At 43.0% G+C, this 18,340-nt stretch overlaps 2 protein-coding genes across 2 annotated transcripts; one reads left to right on the top strand and one right to left on the bottom strand.

Annotated features, from left to right (window-relative positions):
* The first annotated feature begins 1,822 nt into the window (after window positions 1–1,822).
* LOC139052992 (uncharacterized) lies at window positions 1,823–10,808 on the top strand. The gene is made up of 4 exons (XM_070530125.1): window positions 1,823–1,877; window positions 5,513–5,791; window positions 8,324–8,514; window positions 9,813–10,808. The coding sequence occupies exons 1-4, from the start codon at window positions 1,823–1,825 to the stop codon at window positions 9,894–9,896; spliced, it is 609 nt and encodes a 202-aa protein (XP_070386226.1). The 3' UTR covers window positions 9,897–10,808.
* Window positions 10,809–13,081: 2,273 nt separating this feature from the next.
* On the bottom strand, window positions 13,082–14,899 carry LOC139052993 (zinc finger BED domain-containing protein 4-like). The gene has a single exon (XM_070530126.1). The coding sequence runs from the start codon at window positions 14,897–14,899 to the stop codon at window positions 13,082–13,084; it is 1,818 nt and encodes a 605-aa protein (XP_070386227.1).
* Window positions 14,900–18,340: the final 3,441 nt, after the last annotated feature.

Genomic DNA, 18,340 nt, shown 5'->3' on the forward strand with positions numbered 1-18,340 from the left:
ATGTGCGGGTGTTTTTAGAGCGCAGCTCTTTGGCGTCCGTTCCTGGGTTTCGCGTCGTCGTCGTCGTCGTCGTCGGCGTTGTCGGCGTTGTCGTCGGCCTCGTAACCAGCTCGCCGACGAATCTGCTGCTCCGCCGCCGCGCATGCGCGCTGTCGGCTCTCCGGGCGAGGGAGGATGATGGAAGGGAGGAGGAGAGACTGTGGAGGAGGGCTGGCTACACAAATGGCTCTTTGGCGTCCGTTCCTGGGTTTCGCGTCGTAGCTCGCCGACGAATCTGCTCCGCCGCCGCGCATGCGCGCTGTCGGCTCTCCGGGCGAGGGAGGATGATGGAAGGGAGGAGGAGAGACTGTGGAGGAGGGCTGGCTACACAAATGGCTCTTTGGCGTCCGTTCCTGGGTTTCGCGTCGTCGTCGGCGTTATCGTCGGCCTCATAACCAGCTCCGCCCCCCTTTCATCCCCCCAGCGCTAGCAGCGACTGACTGATACCGCTTTCGTGAGTCCGCTACCGCACTCACGAAAGACGTCGTGCACTTCCTGCAACTCGCATTAACCGTCCATCGATCCACACCGATGTTAGTAGTGGGGGACTTTAATGTTGACATAAAGACAAACAGCAATTTCCTAACACTTATGCCGGAGAACATCCCGTTCCTCTCGCTCGTAACGCGTCCCACGGCTGTGACAACCTCGCGAGGCACTTGTATAGATCTCGTCTTTGAGAATCAAGCATTGGTGTACCAAGTCAAACATATATCAGTCTATTTCTCCGACCACAAAGCTTCCTTCATGACTGTCAAGAACTGTTAGTGGAGTCTTTGTTAAAGGAATACGTGTGAAAAATAAAAAAAAATTCTGTGATAGCGCATACATGTGTTGCTCGATTTCTTTGCCTCAATCTATCGAAAAGGTGAAACAGCTTATTTGCTGCGCTCAAATTTCGCATTAGGAAGTAACGTAATCGTCGGTAATTTTTTTCAGCTCCAAATAAGCTAAGCACCTTGTGTAAAACCACTAACCCAATAAGGACAAATAAGCCGGTTTGTGGTAGCATTGCAAAGATGAGTTCTTCGGATGCGCTGTAGGAGTGGTCTATCATATTCCACTGTCATGCGGTAGATGCTACATAGGCCAAACCGGAAGATGCAATAATGAGCACTTAAGAGAGCACAGAAATATAGTGTATCAGGTGACGATTTTCTTGCTTTGCATTGCAATACATGTCCATGTCGCCCTCTTCTAAATGACACCGCTATTATATACAGGGATAAGCGCAAGTGTGTGATGATGATGATATGTGGTGTTTTGTGGCGCAAGGGCCAGGCTTGGCCAAAGTGCGCCATGACAAGTGGTGATGTTGACGATGTATTGTGGAAGATGTGACTTGGCTGTACCGTGGCCTAAAAATAGTCGCTGTAGAGTGCGCAAAATTTACTTGCTATAAAATTATGGCGATGACAGATGACGAATACTATGAACATTAAAATCCATCGTAAAAGAATGATGCAGAATAGAAAATATATGAGATGGTAAAAATGCCTGGAGCACTGTTGCCTAGCCAGAGCCCTTGAAACACAAGGGCCTAGAGGCACGTGCTACATGAAAGAACTATCACAGCGCCATCCTCTGAAAAGAGGAGACGCTACGAACATGTGGGGCTAACAACATGCAACACAACATCTTTCAGATAACTTAGGACTGCGTTAGTGTCGAAGAGCGGTTCTGGGCCGAGTAACATTATAGGATGAAGGGGAATATGCTGCCGGTATGCTAACGGAAAATGTTTCTTTCTGTCAGATTCGGCTTTCCGACACTCCACGAGGACATGGAGGACGGTCAGCCTCTCTCTGCATCTCCCACAGGCTGGAGGCTCACTTCCGGTGAGTAGGAAATTATGAGCGCAAGTGTGTAAGATTAATTGTAGAAACTGGGCAAATCCTATCGGCCGCTGACCAATGTATCGGCAAACTATCACTATCATTGTCCGTGAGGAAGTTAGATTATTTGCGCATGCCATGAAAGTTGACTGCATTTGCAATGGGTCATTTACGTTTCTTGGTGTTTTCTTGTTGTACCAGTTTTAGACAGTGTGGCTCTACTGAGCCATATATACAGTCGACTTCCATTAATTTGATAATCTTTCTGGGGTTTTACTTGCCAAAACCAGTTCTGATTATGAGGCATGCCCATCAATTCGATCCTGAGGGGACCATTGAGACTGGTCGAATTAAACAAAAGGCATAAAAAACATTGAAACATGCCATTGCTTCACTTTGCAGTATTTGCCTTTAAAATTAACTTTGGCCGCGTTTCAGTTTAGCGCTACACCTGCAACCATCAACAGCTACGAACTCGCCCAGTTTACTATTTTTCTTATTGTTAGCTTCACTGCAATACAGCCACGTTATGCATAGAACCATACCAAGCAGGGAAAGGTGCCATTGTTGCAAGACAGCACGTGTTCCCTAATTTACATACATGCACATGTGCAGTCTCCAGTCACAGTATGAGCACCAAGACGCCTAATAGGTGTATGGGTAGGCCTTCAGAGTTTGATATATTCATACTCTATTGTTGGCTTTTGACATCTCCTCAGCTTAACGCAGTTTTTTCAACTTACTGCCTTCCTTTTTGCTAGCTTTCCCAAAACACAATTGTTTTCCACTTCTCTGTGCACGGCACATTTACTTAAAGAAGACGTACTAGGCCTCATTAACGGTCTCATATACAAGACATGCATGGAAGCTGAAAAAAAGGACTCAAATCACTACTGAAACGTAAGAAACAGCTCTGAATGGCTGCCACTATGCTTATTAGGTGGCTAGGTTCTCCTACTGTGACAGGAAACTGCATGACTGTATAATCAAGGAACACGTGCGATGTCCTGTGACAGTGGCCCTTTTCCATTCTCGGTATGCTTCACCACAGTAAGTTGCATATGCTTCAGCGCATAACACGGCTGTATTTGGGCGAATCTGACCAGTGAGGTTCGAATTATCCGACGAAGGCCAATTTTGAGATTGAAATAACAGAAATTTGGGCTCACAGAAATGTATTTCATTAAATAAAAAACGATCATCAGCAAACAACTTTATTTAAAAGGGGTGACTGACTACTTCTATATCATTATTACATATTAAAAATGACAAGAGGCCAAGCATGCTGCTTTGAGGAACACTGGAAGTAACTGGCACTTCATGGGAAGGGCAATCGCTTATGCTGACGAATTGTTTGTGCTTAGTTAAGTATGCAGAGATTCAGCCAATTAAGTATGGCAGAAGATTTGCAATTTGGAGCTTCTCAATTAGTTTAGAGTGTCAAACAAGCTCAAATGCTTTTCTGTCTGCACTACAGGAATATAACATTAATCTGGCCAGGCTTATCAAGAATCCTACACTCTAAGAAAAAAGAGAGTAAAAAGTGAGTCACGGCAACTTGACTCTCTTTTTTCTTCCGAAGACCCACTTTTACGCGAGTAGAGTCAGAAAACAAGAGTCAACATTTGCGCATGGGTCGTTTGACTCTCAATAGCACGCGAAGAGTCGTCGTGGAAAATCGCCATTCTCTGATATTTGAGATGAGTCAGGCGAGAGAAAGATTTTAATGCAGGAGAAGAAATACCAGATAAACTCTTCTGTTTTAGGCAGGCCCTCGGGTTTCTGTCCTGGTTGTAATGCGGTGTATCATTCTTTCATCCTTGTCATGTTCTGCAATTACTTCGAAGTCTATATATTGATTTTCCTTGACCATGTTTGTTGATACCTCGCACGCTTAAGCGATAGCTGGTTTCCTATGCTAAGGAAGACCTGGATTTGACAAACTAGATTCTGACCATAAGTAAATCTAAAAAAAAAGTATTGGCTACTAAAGAGAGCACAGCAACGAGATAACAAGTTCAGTAGGCGCCCTCAACAGTGTCGATTGTAAGTGTAATTCCACGACTTAAAATTAAATTTTGAAGATTTAAGTTCAAAAATCAAGATCTTGTTATGAGGCGCACGGTAATGGAAAGCTGCAGATTTATTTTCAGCAGCTCGGGTTATTTAACGTGTACGGAATCCACGGTATACGCGCATTTTCGCCTTCTGACCCCGTTGGAATGTGACTGCCGCGGTTGTGGTTGGACCCGTCACCTCGAGCTCAGCAGCGCAACACCAAAGCCACTGGGCTACCGCAGTGCGTTGCGTTCCGCGACCAGAAACAAATATTAGTGTACGCAACACTGCTTTGGAACCACCTAGAAATATAAAAACAATAATACAGCAGTTTCACCCCAATGCTGCATGAACCACTGCACGAACTATTGCACGAACCAAGGTTCGTAGTTTCATCGGCTGAATAAACTGCAGTAAACATTCACTTACTCCCTAAATTAGCAAGCACTGGGTCACGCGCGCACGTGCAAACTTCAACAGATCTCGCTCAATGACGGCGAACACTGGTTGTCACAGCGTTGGCGTGATGAAGGGCGCGAGCAGAGCGGACCGAACGCTTCTGCTGCCTCTTCCTTCAAAGCGCCTCCGAAAATTTGCGCTATCTGAGCACACTCTTACCTATGCTCTTACCCCCCCCCCCCCCCCCCCCCCACTCCGGGCCGGGCTAGAGCAACGGCTAGAGGAGGAGAAGCGCGCTAAACTAGCGCCTCCCTCTCCCGGCTTGCGCGCGTTTTATCACGTGGCCTCCTTAGATACTTGACTTGGGGCGCCCATCCAGCCCGGCTCAGCCTCGAACACTTCCTTTAACGCGCACAGTCAACGGCGCGGGATGGGATCTTATCGCACTTGACTTTATACGTAAGCTCGGACGGTTGTGCCCATATAACTGCTATCGCAAAATTCGCAATAAACAGAAAATTTTACTGAGGACCAACAACGCTGCTGCTCCACACGTCGTGATACAGCGGTGAACGATATTTCGGGAAAATGTGTTGCTAAATCTCCGTCAAACACTACGCTCGCATTTGGTGACAGCGGAACGCAGTCGCAAGAATTTGTGGAGGAAATACCGGAGTTCTGGCAGCTTCAGGTGCACTAGATTATTCAGTAACGTCGGCGGCTTTGTAGTTATGCCTTACATCAGAGCAAACTGAACTCGACAGGGATCAAGGCAGCCGCACCGTTATAGCTAAGCAAATTAAGAACAATTACGCCGCGTCTTCCCACTTCGACCATGCTCCGACAGCCCAACGATAGATATTTCAAACGTAACCGCACTGGGACGAGCAAATTTTGCTTCTGCGAAGTGAAAGTAGCGGGTATTTCAGGACGCGTGTTGAATTCACAGCTGTTTCATTCGTGAACATTGCTTACGTGACGTAAAATTATCAGTGAGCAAAACAGTTTTTGTTTCAACGCAAGGAAAGAAAACCGAAACTAGTTGTGCGGATTCAAATGATCCAAAGCCGAAGCCGTCAATAGCATGACGCCATTTTTCAGTTGTGTTGCATCTCGCGCGTACGTTGTCGTCGAGTGGTGGTTCTTTATTCTATGGAGTGGTTCTGAAAGCGCTGTGTTAGGGGTGGCTGCAACCAGGCGTTGCGGCAAGTTACGGTGGGAACTTCTGTCCGTGCTGTGTGATTGCGACGAGGACGACTGCCGCCAGCAGCGGCGTGTCGCCGATTTCGTCTTTGCCGACATCAAGTGCAGCTCGCCGGACCGTCCTAAGCGCCGCAAGTGTTGCGTTTTGCACTGCATCTTCCTTGTGATATGGGAGATCGCAACGCAGAGACGACCAGATGCATACGAAAGACTACCAGCGGAGAGTGACCTGTGCCATATTTCTCTTAGCCTCTCAGGTAAGCATATCAGCTTTTGTTCAGAGTTTACAAACGGCGCGTAATCGGCCCTTCCGGCACGGCTACATTTTGCGCCACGTTTCTCTTGGCAGTTCACAGACGTTTCTTAGGCATGCGTGGGCGTATGTATGCGAAAATACTACTGGCAGACGGAAGCCTCAGGAGAGCATCTGAAATTATAGCAAAGCTGTACTGCCATAGATGAACACCGTTCTTAACGACTCCAATGACGAGTGGCCTGTCGCATCGAAAAATCCGTAGAATACCAAGTACTGCGTAACTTGAAATGTAGAAACAATACTAGCACCAGTGTGACTTTCGCTGGCGAAGACAGGTTGTAGAAAAAACAGTTATCTATTCTGAAGATTTACTAGCGCTTTAGGTATATTACCGCGAATAATAAAAACGCTACCACGCTGTATGGAAGTGTCAGGCGATGTGGCAGCACAGATATTTTCGTAGCAGTAAGGCGGCTGCATGCACGAGCGAACAGACACAACCCTTTAAAAGCGCTGAAACAGAACAAATTAAATGTGCATTTGGCGTCATGTCGGAAACACATTGGCTTACAGTATAAGCCGATGTATAATGCTATTATTTTTTGTCATCTTTATTCTCACGGTTGTAAATATTTAAAAGCATGAATTTGCTGCAACGTTTATATAGTAAATCCTACTAGGCGCACAAAACCTGGCTGTGTTGTGTAGAGAATTTGTGCTATTCCTACTGGATTTTCTATTTTGAGTCCGGTGTTTTATGAAAAAGAGGGCCTTTTTATTTGTAGTCTTATGTTAGTGCAGATATTTGGCAAGCAGAAATGAGTTGATTGCAAAGTTGTATCTCCCGGTGAGATGCATATGAACCCAACTTTATCCCGTCTTGGTTATTGTAAGGTGCATATAACAATTTTAAGTATATACAGCCGTAGTTGGCTTAGTCACTGTAGCGTATTTTGTAAAAGTAGAATGCTATGATTATTTTACTGTTTTCATGCAGAAATACCTTTTTTTCTTGTACCAAGAAACGCTCACATCATTGAATGAAATGAGGTGTGGTGTATTTTTCTATTAATTTAATAAAGGAAATTTCGTCTGCGGTGTATCAGAGATTAGTTTACTTTCTTTTACTAAACAATGCATTATCTCCTCTGCTATTGCTGTTGTTCTGTGTATCTTTGTAATTTTGAAATGCACTTTATTTTATGTATTCAAGAAATGGCAACATCCAGAAGAAGACGCCATCTTACCCAGCACGTTATGGGTGAGACAGATCGTAGCAGGCACTTTTGCATATCTCATTAGCATATGATGCTATTTGTTTTAATTTTTGTGTCCACTTTCCTGGCCTTTTTCATTTTAGCATTATTGTGCAAAGGGTAATACTTTTACATCGAGATAGAGTAATTGTCCAAAGGAGACACATGGCTGGAGGAGACGACACACAAAAGCCTCCTTTGTTCGTATGTCTATGTTACGCAGTTACTCTGTTGTTATCTACCAACAAGCCCAAGTTCTTCGTCAGCTACATTTACTAATTCTCCGTTATTACAATTTTATTGATACAACATTGAAAGTACAGAGGTTCACAGGAAGACAGAGACTTGAAATGATAAGAGCCGTAGAACAAGGAGCATCGCTGGAGCCAATGTTTCGACAAAGAGAAGGAGATAAGTTTTCTTGCCAAACATTGGCTCCAGTGAGAGAGAGAGACAACTTCATGTAGTCGCCTGCAGAACGACACCATGACTAAATGGCGCCATGATGCGGGCCCAGACGTCTTCTCAGTGGGTGGTCTCTACTCAACTCCAGCGCGTGTTACTCCCGCGGTCGGTCGCCCTGAGGGGCACCGTTCCGTCGGTTTCGCTCGGCCGTTGTCTTTCAAGAGCCGCCGAGACCTGCTGGACGGCCCAGTAAAATTTCTTGTTCTATCACTATTTACGATTAAAAGACAGCATTAGTGCTCTTGCTGAAGTATTATGCATTATGGAATAAACATTTGCAGGGTTAAATGTCAGGAATGTGAAATTTCTTGTGTATTTTAATGCTACAGCGAAAGCCAGAAAAACAAGATATAGAGAACCACATTGTTATTTGTCACTACCCAGTTTGGCCAGCTTCATTCAGAGCTTGCACTTTGTTGCATTAACGACCACTGGAATTCAATAATTGAATTGCTTCGTGATTTACTTATATTCAGAGATATTGAACTTGTTTTAATGCAGCTTAACATAGTGCATGTAAAAAATATACAATGACATTTTAAGAGGCTTGCAGTTGACTAGCAAATCACTTGATGGTATGAGCTCAGGTTACCATTGAGCTTCCACGCACAAATCGGATGCACATTTTTTTTTCATTGCTTGGATTTTCATAAACATAAGTACCATTTCTTCTTTGTCGATGTTCTAGTTGTGTTGTAGGACCTAACTGTTTACATTTATTTGTATTGGTATCCATGTTACACAGACAGCTGAATTTTTCTTGTAAACTGTGACATGGTAGGACTAAGAGCGTTTGTGCAAATTTGCTGCAGGTACGCTCTGGTGGCTCCCGCCCCTTCATCCTACGACCACCGTGTCCTCACTACGTTCACTAGGGAGTTCGAAGCCTTTGGCGGCTCCTGCCACTGCGTCCTGCCACCACTGTGTCCTGACTACGTCCACTAGGGAGTTGGCAGCCTTCGTGATGATGCCAAGCAGGCTGGAAGCCGACAGAAGGATTGAGGTAAATACATGTAACTAAGTGGCAAGTTTTTGAGTGAAGTGGCTTGTAGCCACTCAGCAATAAAAGAATTAACTTCGAAGCAGTTTAGACTCCCTGCTATCGGTGCAGGAATGCTCAAGTCCACCCATTTTGCCTTAGCCACCAAGAGGCTATGTGGATTAGATGAAATGCGATGCAAATTTTGAAACTAGTAGGAGACCACTTGTACAATTTTTTTTCTTGCTTGACACAAAACTGCTTTGATAAAGCTTTAGGAATTTAAAAACAATACAGTGTACTTTCATACATGTTATTGGGCATAAATTTACTAGGACTGCCTCAATAGTAAGTATGCTGATAAACTTACACCAAAACTGACTTTTTTTGCTAGTTAATCCTCATCTCTGTGCACTGCTGCATAATTTATCTTCCTGAAACCAGTTTTTGCGTGCAGCACAAGTCCTAAATATGTGGATTACATAAATTTGCAGCTTTTGCTGTAAGCGAGTTCTATGAAAATAAAGTTAATAGGCCATTTTGTTCATTTTTAATGACCCATAATAAACTGAGCAGTGGCTAATAAGCAGTTCAGTTTTTGGTGTAAGGCCTCTCTTTATTGTCCTGAAAAATTTGGCCCCCTTAATGAAGGAACCAATTTTTTGGCTATGCCTTTTATGATGCATAGTTTGGTGCGTTACACAAGTATTTCTTGAAATTAACATTTGTCCTATATTGAAGGGCCTCCAGTTTTTCGAAAACAAATTTCAAGTGGTCGTGTGCCAGGTCGGGACAGCTCGCATGAAATAGCCTACTTACAGAAGTAGGGAGGGCCATACCCGCCGTGGTTGCTCAGTGGCTATGGTGTTGGGCTGCTGAGCACGAGGTCGCAGGATTGAACCCCGGCCACGGCGGCCGCATTTCGAGGGGGGCGAAAAGGGAAAACACCTGTGTACTTAGATTAAGGTGCACATTAAAGAACCTCAGGTGGCCGAACTCTCCGGTGTCCTCCACTACGGCGTGCCTCATAATCAGAAAGTGGTTTTGGCACATAAAACCCCATTGTTTGAATTTTTTTATGGAGGGCCCAGTACACTTGACTTTATGTTAAGATACTATTATTGATCTACAAAAGACGGAATGAAACATTCCGTCCTATAAGCAGCTCTTCACATTCATTTACACTTTTGCACATCTGTATACCTCAAGTCTGGTGACTTGTGTCTGTTTTCATTATCTGCTATGTGCAGATGGTAAACTTCAGGTTTGCCCTATGATGGAGAATATTTTGTTGCTTATAGATATGGATCTGTGTTTTTCAGGTTGCCTCGAAATTTTACCCAAGCCGTGCCACACACTTGGGCCAGGCCTCTTGCAAACGACGTATAACCAGGCTCAACGCATGATGTCGAGTGAGTCCGGAGATCGAGGCAACCTGCTGTGCAACCAGCGTGCAACCTTTGGTGACCCTCAACATGTTCCACCTATTGCACAGCTGCACTCAGCTTCCCCCTATCCAAACCGCATCACCAGCTGTGGTCACTCATCGAACCATGGATGAATGTTGGGGTGGAGTGATTTGAAGAGACATTCTTTTTGTCTCTTCAAATCCTTAGCAAATACTTGTGTTATTATAATTAATATGTGTCTTTAGTGCCTAGTTTTTAATGGTTCCTTTCTATTAGAATTCTCGCCATCGATTCCTGCTATTATAATGTATGTCTGTCTTTATGCCCAGTTTTTCATAGTTCTTTTGTACTTGTCTATGTAATTGATAGGTTCATACTTCTTGTTATACAGAGGGCTAAAATGCAAACTTACGGCATTTTTTTCTTCCTTTTGAGAATCTACAGCACTGCAAAGTGTTCAAGAAATGTAGCCCAACGCGGGCTCTGGTGCAGGAAAAATTTAAGAGCAATATAGAGTACTTATTTCAAACACCCATTATTTTTGGAAAAGTAATGAATATAGGAGCACAAAAAAGAAAATATTAAACTAGAGAAACATGAGTTCCCCTCATAAGTCTGATAATGATGTGACTTCCCTTCACTGCAAAGATACCAGTAATATACTCGCATACAAGGTTTGAAACAAGAAAGCTATGATGCCCTTGGCATTTCTCAGTGCCTATTTGTCACTCTGACGAATGTCAAAGGCATCGTAGGTTTCATGTACACATTGGTTGTGTTACACTTTTGAGTATTGCATTTCTCAAACACAAAGGTTTACAGCAGTGCTTTAAATAGCAAATGCATTTCCTAATTTATTAGTGCAAGAGGAACAGTACAGATTATGTAAAAATTATTTTACAGACTATATGTCCATGGATGCACGCTTCTGATGACATAGCAGTGACGTGGTCGTGGGATGAATGACTTTATTTCAGATTTAAATATTGGCTTCCAGGTCTGGGTTAGTCTCCTACACTGAATAGTCTAGGTCAGAGCCCATTTACTAGAGAAAGTGAATTAAACTAGGAATTATAAACATCAAAAGATCTTGTTTAGGAAATTAATGTGACAATCAGCAAGGTTCTTTGGGCATTCATCTCCAAATTTGTAGGATATATTTTATGTCTGGTTTCATTGTTGTGAGAACAAATATTTGTTTATTGTCACACTAGAGTTGGCTGCCCCATTTGTATACAACCCCTTTACAGGCTAAAAATTCAGTGTGTTATTCTATTTACTCGCATAATGATCGCACTTATTTTCAAATTGACTCAAATTCAGGGGTGCGATCATTACGCTGGGTAAATTTGCCACAAAAAGAAAAAAAATATATCCTCTGCCATTTGCTACGGGATGACAACAGGTCGACAAAGAGGTGGCTGCCTCTGTATGTACTGCGGGACACAAAAAAAAAAACATGGTGGCTGGCAGAGCAAGCCGTACACGCCGAACACGATTTTTTTTTCTTTTCGTGAGTACATTACGTGCATTCAAACAGTTTCTTCCGTATCAGTATTGAATAATATCGGCAAGTTTGCGGCAATAACATAGCCATGTCCACTCTGAGGGGACAGAAACAGATGGGCGCGCTTAGCTGCCTGTGACATAGGAACACATGGCGGGCATGCTGCGGAAACTGCAGCATTTGTCTTCACCACTATCCTAATATGGCACGTTTCCGCTAAGGGTGGGTGAATATCTTAGCTGCGTTACAAACATCGGCGAATGAGTAGGGTACACTTCTAACGTATCAGTGTAAACGTGGCTGCTATCATTGCCGCTCGCGATTTGTTGCGTGCCCACAAGTACAGACGAGAAGAAACGAAAGGTGCCTTTTTTGTAGTTTTTGTTGACCACAACCATTACAAAGCCTACACATAATAAAGGCAAGTTTGGTTGTAGCTTTTTTTTTTGTCATATAAGTGCGGAAAGTGATTGACGGAATGAAATGGGGCATCTGCTTAAGAATGTTTGGTGCGTGCAGACTGCTTGGTTTGTCTTGAAGAGTTGTTCGCATAGCAGTTGACAGATGGTAAGCGCAATCATTATTAGCTGGACTTGGCACATGACATATCGCTGCGGCAAGTTTGGGATGCAATCTTACACGAGAAATAAAAAAATCGAATTTTGACATCAGAATTTAGGGGTGCGGTCATTACGCGAGTGCCATCATTATGCGAATAAATACGGTATTAGGCTGTTTTTCGTTTTGCGCACTCAATGTTAAGGGATGCAAATGGTGACATACAACAGAATGCAAAAATGACGAATGAATGCAAGCAGGGCGTGGGCCTTTTTAGGCAGATGCGTGCGTGTGCTATTTATAAAGCTCCCCATGGTATGCCTAAAGGCATTTTCTAACACTTTGGGAGAAAACACTGACACCCACTTATTAAGGGGAAATACTCCTCAAAACAACTTTTTTATATACTTGTACTAGAGATTTGAATATACTGTCATTCATAAAGTGTTTTATTAGATTTGAATTGTCATTGATTTTTGTGTAGCTGCTGTTCTTTAGTTATGGTCCTACACAGTGGCAAAATATTCTTGTGGGCACTTCCCTGTGTATAAAATTTTCAGAAATAGCTTCATGCTGTATCTTATTTAGCTAGTTATATACTGCAAAGTGATGAAACCTATCGAAACGGCTTGTACAATTACTGGAACTATGCAAAAAATATTAGGCCACATTAAATAATTTTACAGATTGCGATTTCAATTAGATATCAGCATTCTGCATATCTTGAAGAGTATGTATGCCAAATTTCGTTAGTATAGGACAATTATAAGTGCATAAGGTTATTCTCATGCTATTGTGAGAAAACGTTTTTGAAGTATATTCTATAGGCATGTGCGAATAGTGCTTTTTCACTTCGAAGCGAATACGAAGCGAATAGTCATCGAATTCGAATGAATTCGAAGCGAAGCGAATATTTTCGAATCGAAGCGAATATTTGGGACTCCTAGTACACAACAGAAAAATTGATGGAGTGACAATGATCTCTGCTGGCTGTTTTATCAGTTATATTTTCTGAACCATTATAAATGTGAGGCAATGACAAACAGACATGAGGCATGAGACCTTTCATTTTTCAATTTATTCAGACCACTGTGCACTGCTCACCCAGCCTTTCATCCTAGTGCATGTTGCTATGTATAAACACTAACTGCTCAACATGGTCGGGGAGAAGGTGTTCTCTTCTAGTGGTGACAACATTTCCTGTTGACGAGAACAACCTCTCACATGACACTTGGGTTGCTGGCACTGACAGGTATAGCCGAGCTAGCTTGGACAGTGACGGGTACTTGTCTTCGCCGAAATTTTTCCACCACAGGAAAGGATTTTCCAAGCGGGGCCGAACAGGTGCATGGAGGTACTCCTCCACCTCTTCCATAAGTCGCTGGGAACCAGTGCTTGAAGTGGTGGTAGAGGCCAAAGCTCCAAAAACATCCCACACATCACTAGAGACAGCCTGTGCAGGTGCACTGGGCTCTTCGCTGTCTCTCTCCTGAGGCAGGCTTTTCTCCACAGCTGAGCAGAGTAGATTTTTTAGCCACCGTTTCTCACTTGTGGTGTCGTAACAAACGGCTTTAAATCGGGGGTCCAGTGCTGTGCTCAAGGCATATGTCACCTGCAATTTTATATCGACAAACCTGGACTTCATGCTGTGAAGGAGGTTTCCTGCAAATGCAGACTCCTCCCCACAACGCTGCTGTTGCTGAGTGAGCAGAAGTTGCATGCAATGCACTAGTGGCACCACTTGCGAGAGAGTTGGGTGCTTTTCGGAGCAAGACTCTCTTGTTGCATCATCAACACATTTTAGCACTGATGTGATGGATGCCATCAGATGCCATTCACTTGAAGTCAAGTTTTCCAATGTGTCCTGTTCCGACAGATTCAAGGAAATTGGTACACGGAGCTTTAAAAGGCGTGACATCATTTCATATTCAATATTCCATCTCGTCGCAACATCCTGAATTACTTCAAGGGGCTCTAAGCCCATGCTAACCTGAACCTCTTTGAGGCGACTTCTGGCTTGGGAACTCCTCTTGTAGTGCCCTACAATTGCTCGGGCCTTGACACACAGCTGCTCAAAATTCTGAGTGTCCTTCTTTGCACACTGGATGCACAGCTGTAACGTATGCGCGAAGCACTGTATACTTGTCCATCCCGTTCGCGATGCGGCGCCCAGGAAGTTTCTGGCATTGTCAGTCACAATGAAAACTGGAACATCTTGAGGCAGTCCCCACTCCTTTGCCAAGTCAAGGAGGATGCGCTTCAGGTTGTCAGATGTATGGCCTTCCGGCATGTGCCGGCATGCCAGGTGGTAATTGTGAAGCCGGAACTCTTTATCGACGAGATGGCATGTAAATGAGACGTAACTATCCCCGGGCCTAGACGTCCACCCGTCGGTCGTCACCGAGTAGCATGGGGTCCCGTCAGCGAAGTGATGGCGCAGCTCACTTTTGATCCTTTCTTTTTCTTTGGCGTAAAGCTCTGGCACGACACTCCGAGAAAACGTAGTCCTCGATGGGACCTTGTACTCGGGCACTGCTGTGTGCATCAAAGACAAAAAGCCTGGCTCCTCAACGATCGAATAAGAGTGCAAGCCAGTGGCCAGGAACTGTGCAACCTTCGTTAACGTTTTTGCGCGCTGACTGTCGCCTTTCAACGTCGGCTTGAAGTAGCTACAGCTAGCAGCACTTGCGTCCGCCTTGTTGGTGCCCGTCGTCTTTTTCGGGCCTGCAAGCTTTTTTGAGCTTTCGGCAGCGCGGAGCTTCTCGAACTGCTTGAATGGGTCAGGGTGACGCTTTAGGTGATTGACGAGGGTGGTTGTAGTGCCCGTGGGCGTCTTAAGGCGCATCTTGCACGTGCGGCACGTCGCGTCACTGGCTCCGCGATCGAAGAACTCCCAGATGGCACTCCGGAACACCCGCTGCGCCGATTCGTTCATGGTTTGGCTACTTCGGCTGCGCGCGCAATCGAGCAAAATGAACAACTAACGCGTGACTGAACTTGATAACTCGAAGCGACGTACACATCCGGCGACCACGTTGGCACGCGCAAGCATAGAATAAAGAACGCAAGCCTAAAAAAAGAAGCTATAGAAAGCACATGGTTGCTTCACCAAATACTTGCTACCGCTAAGACTAACTTTTTTTTTGTCGGTGTTAAGGCGATTTATATTATATCTTACAATCACAAGGTATAATATGTACTTTTAGGTAGATAAATACCTACGGATATTATGATGACGTTACAGTTACGTTACATTTAGTTCCAAAATATGCAATAGTAAACGCTTTTTTTAAAACTTCCGAAGAGCCATCGCTATCGTTATCAATATTGTTTACGTTCGTGAATTTGAATGCTAGGTTCAAAGCTCGGTCACGCTTGTTTCTTTCAAGCGGTCGTGGCTCCGTCAGCAAAGTGGCATGAAAATGCTCTACCCAGGGTAGATATAGAAAGACAAACTTGCAAAAAATGTACGCGTACCGGTATTATTAAACTTCGAAAGACTTCGAAAATATTCGATGTTTTCGAATAGCCCTATTCGAATTGAAGGTCGAATCGAATATGACATTATTCGCTTCGGTATTCGAAAGTTTCGAATATTCGCACAGCCCTAATATTCTAATTTTTTTTCACAATAGCATGAGAAGTATGCAAGATTAGTAGGCAGGCCTGTCTGCCTGCCTACTAATCTTGCATACTTCTATTAACTTTACATGCTGTTTGAATAGATATTAACACTTTGCAGTGTACAAAGAGCTGAGTTAGCTGCAGCACACTGCTTTTTGTGAAAATTTAATACACAAGAAAGTGCCCGCAAATATGACTATGTATTTTGCTGTTGTGTAGGACATAATTCAAGAAGCAGCTAAACAAAAACTAATGGAATATATGAAATCTGCATGAAGAACTCTACAATTGGCTCTCTTTTGAAACCTCTAGTACAAATAATAAAAATATTTCGAGTAATATTCAATCAGCAAAATGTTCCCCTTGCTATAGTGACCTACAACATAGCGACAAAAGTTTAAGGGAAGTCCTCTTGTCAAAGCGACTCTGGGCTGTCTTCTCAAGGGCTTCTGTTAGAGACTGCATTTTCCTGCATTTGTCAGGAGAGCAATACAAAAATGTTTGTGAATGTGGAATTGGTATTGGCACACTAACAGAAAAAAAGACAGTTCTGTGAAATGTAGACTTGATTATAACTTTGTTCGACAGTTATATTCCGACTGCATATATTTAGTTCGTGTATTGTACTGAGTGTTTCAGCAGTGACTGCCGCTAATGATTGAACATAATAACTGCTTCATGACAGTGCGACTGACAGAAATTTATAGCAGCGGCAGGCATTAGAATTACAGTACTCAATGACGTCTACTTTGTAAGAACTCAGACTAGCACCAGTTCTGAGATACACATACCCAAAAGGTAATGATCAAATAGATTTCTCTTTCACACAGAATTGTCCCACAAGGCTTACAGAACTCATTGTTTGTCATCTTGTGCAAGCAGATTATGTGCCAGATGTAATTTATGCTCAGTAAATACATAAATCAGTCATGCGAGGTGTCTCACTTTAGGTTGCAAGTTCGAACTTCTTTCAATCTTGCTTGTTTTTATTTTGTTTCCTTTGTGAGCATGAGTGAGTTGGTGACCTTGGCACATATTGTCAAAACTGTTTCTTCATAACTGGGAATCGCAAAATTTCATTTACACATGAAATTCCCAGTTACTGATATGGTAGGCTTCGAGCTTAATTCTCTTATCTTTCATATGTTTATCTACCAAGTAGTTTTATCGTTCATTGAAACATATCCATGCAATGCAGAGTGGGCACCCAAATTATAAATATCTGTCCTTGCTTTCTACCCTGCTCTGGTGTTTTCAAAACCTAGCATTGGTGCAATGGCCTGTCTGCACCTGCAGAAAAGTAGTGAAGTGGCTAAAGTTAAAGGTCAACAACATAATTAGGATACAAAGCAAAAATATAAGTTCGCAATTGTCCCCCATAACCAGAGTTTTGCTTAAAATTTAAAGAAAATGGACATCCTGCTGGGGTGTGAGAGTTGCTTTGGGCACCAAGGGGACTACGTAGCACCTGTGCTAGTGTGCAGAAAGCAAAAAAAAATCACTCCAGATTGGAGCGGCAGTGGAAAGTTAAGCACAGATGTTTTATTTCACGCACCATTAATGTGGCTTATCATCTGCTCCTGTTGTATGGGAACGCATACATTGGGAAGACAATCCTTTGCGCCATTGTTACCTTAGCGGGACACCAGAGAAAGGTAGAAATCGAGAACAGGTATTCACACTTGGTTGCACACAGTACTTTCTGGAAGTGTTTCACTCTACAAAAGACTACTGTGAGAGATAATCATAATGACAAAGACAAAAGAATTAAAAGAGGTATGTGTCAGTCATCCGTCCGTGACCTCCAGTGTTTATAGAAACACTTCCTTCTGTATATGTGCCAAGCCGTAGGAAGGCTTTACGTAACTCAGTCATGCTTGCTTAGTTAAAGATTGGAATAAGGGAAATCACAAGAACATTGTATGAGTGATTTGTAAATGTGGCACCTAATGTAACTTATTCATGTATGGGCTGAGGATAGATTACAGCCAGTGCATAATGTGCTCTTACAGGATGACTTGTGATGAGTAAAAGAAGCCTTCCTCACATCTTCCTCTTTGTTTCTTCTGGATCTTTGTGCACTATGTGTATTGTTACAGCTGCGTGCATGTAGCTGGGTATTTATGTGTTCTGCTTCCTTCCTTGTCCTCATAATTCATGTGCTATCTTTGCCGTAACAAAATACAGCTACCTGTGCTACTTATTTTGTCAACGTGTTTGCATTATGGAAAGTTTTGTATTAGCGGTTTTTTCTAACTGTGAAATTGTCTGTGTCAGCTATTATACTTAGTCTTGCAAAAGTATGTTTCTCAACATAAATAAATGATCAGTATAAGTGTTGCTGTATTTATTTTTGTAATTTTGTCAGTTATGAAGTTTTTATACACTGTTGCATGTTGTATGACAGAATAAAATTGATGCACAACTTTTTAATGTGGTGTTTTTCAGATCAATTTTCATCTCAGGCTAACATGCACAAATTGTGTGGGAAAAAGTGCCAACAAGAGTACCATAAGGTAAGACAGCTGTTTTTACTGTTAGATTGGATTATCAATTGCCAACCAGTTGTTTTTAACAAGCATAGTATAATGCATAGATAATGTAATCTAAGTTGGAATGTTGTTTTTATTGCATTTCATTATATGGGTCTCCTTTGCACATAAGTGCAGCCTTTCTTATTTGTTATGTGTAGCTTACTTGCTTAGAATGTTAAGTCGTAAGTTTAGAACAGGGAAATAGGTTGAACTTATCA

Source organism: Dermacentor albipictus, unplaced genomic scaffold, assembly GCF_038994185.2.
Source record: "Dermacentor albipictus isolate Rhodes 1998 colony unplaced genomic scaffold, USDA_Dalb.pri_finalv2 scaffold_51, whole genome shotgun sequence".
Lineage (NCBI taxonomy): Eukaryota > Metazoa > Arthropoda > Arachnida > Ixodida > Ixodidae > Dermacentor > Dermacentor albipictus.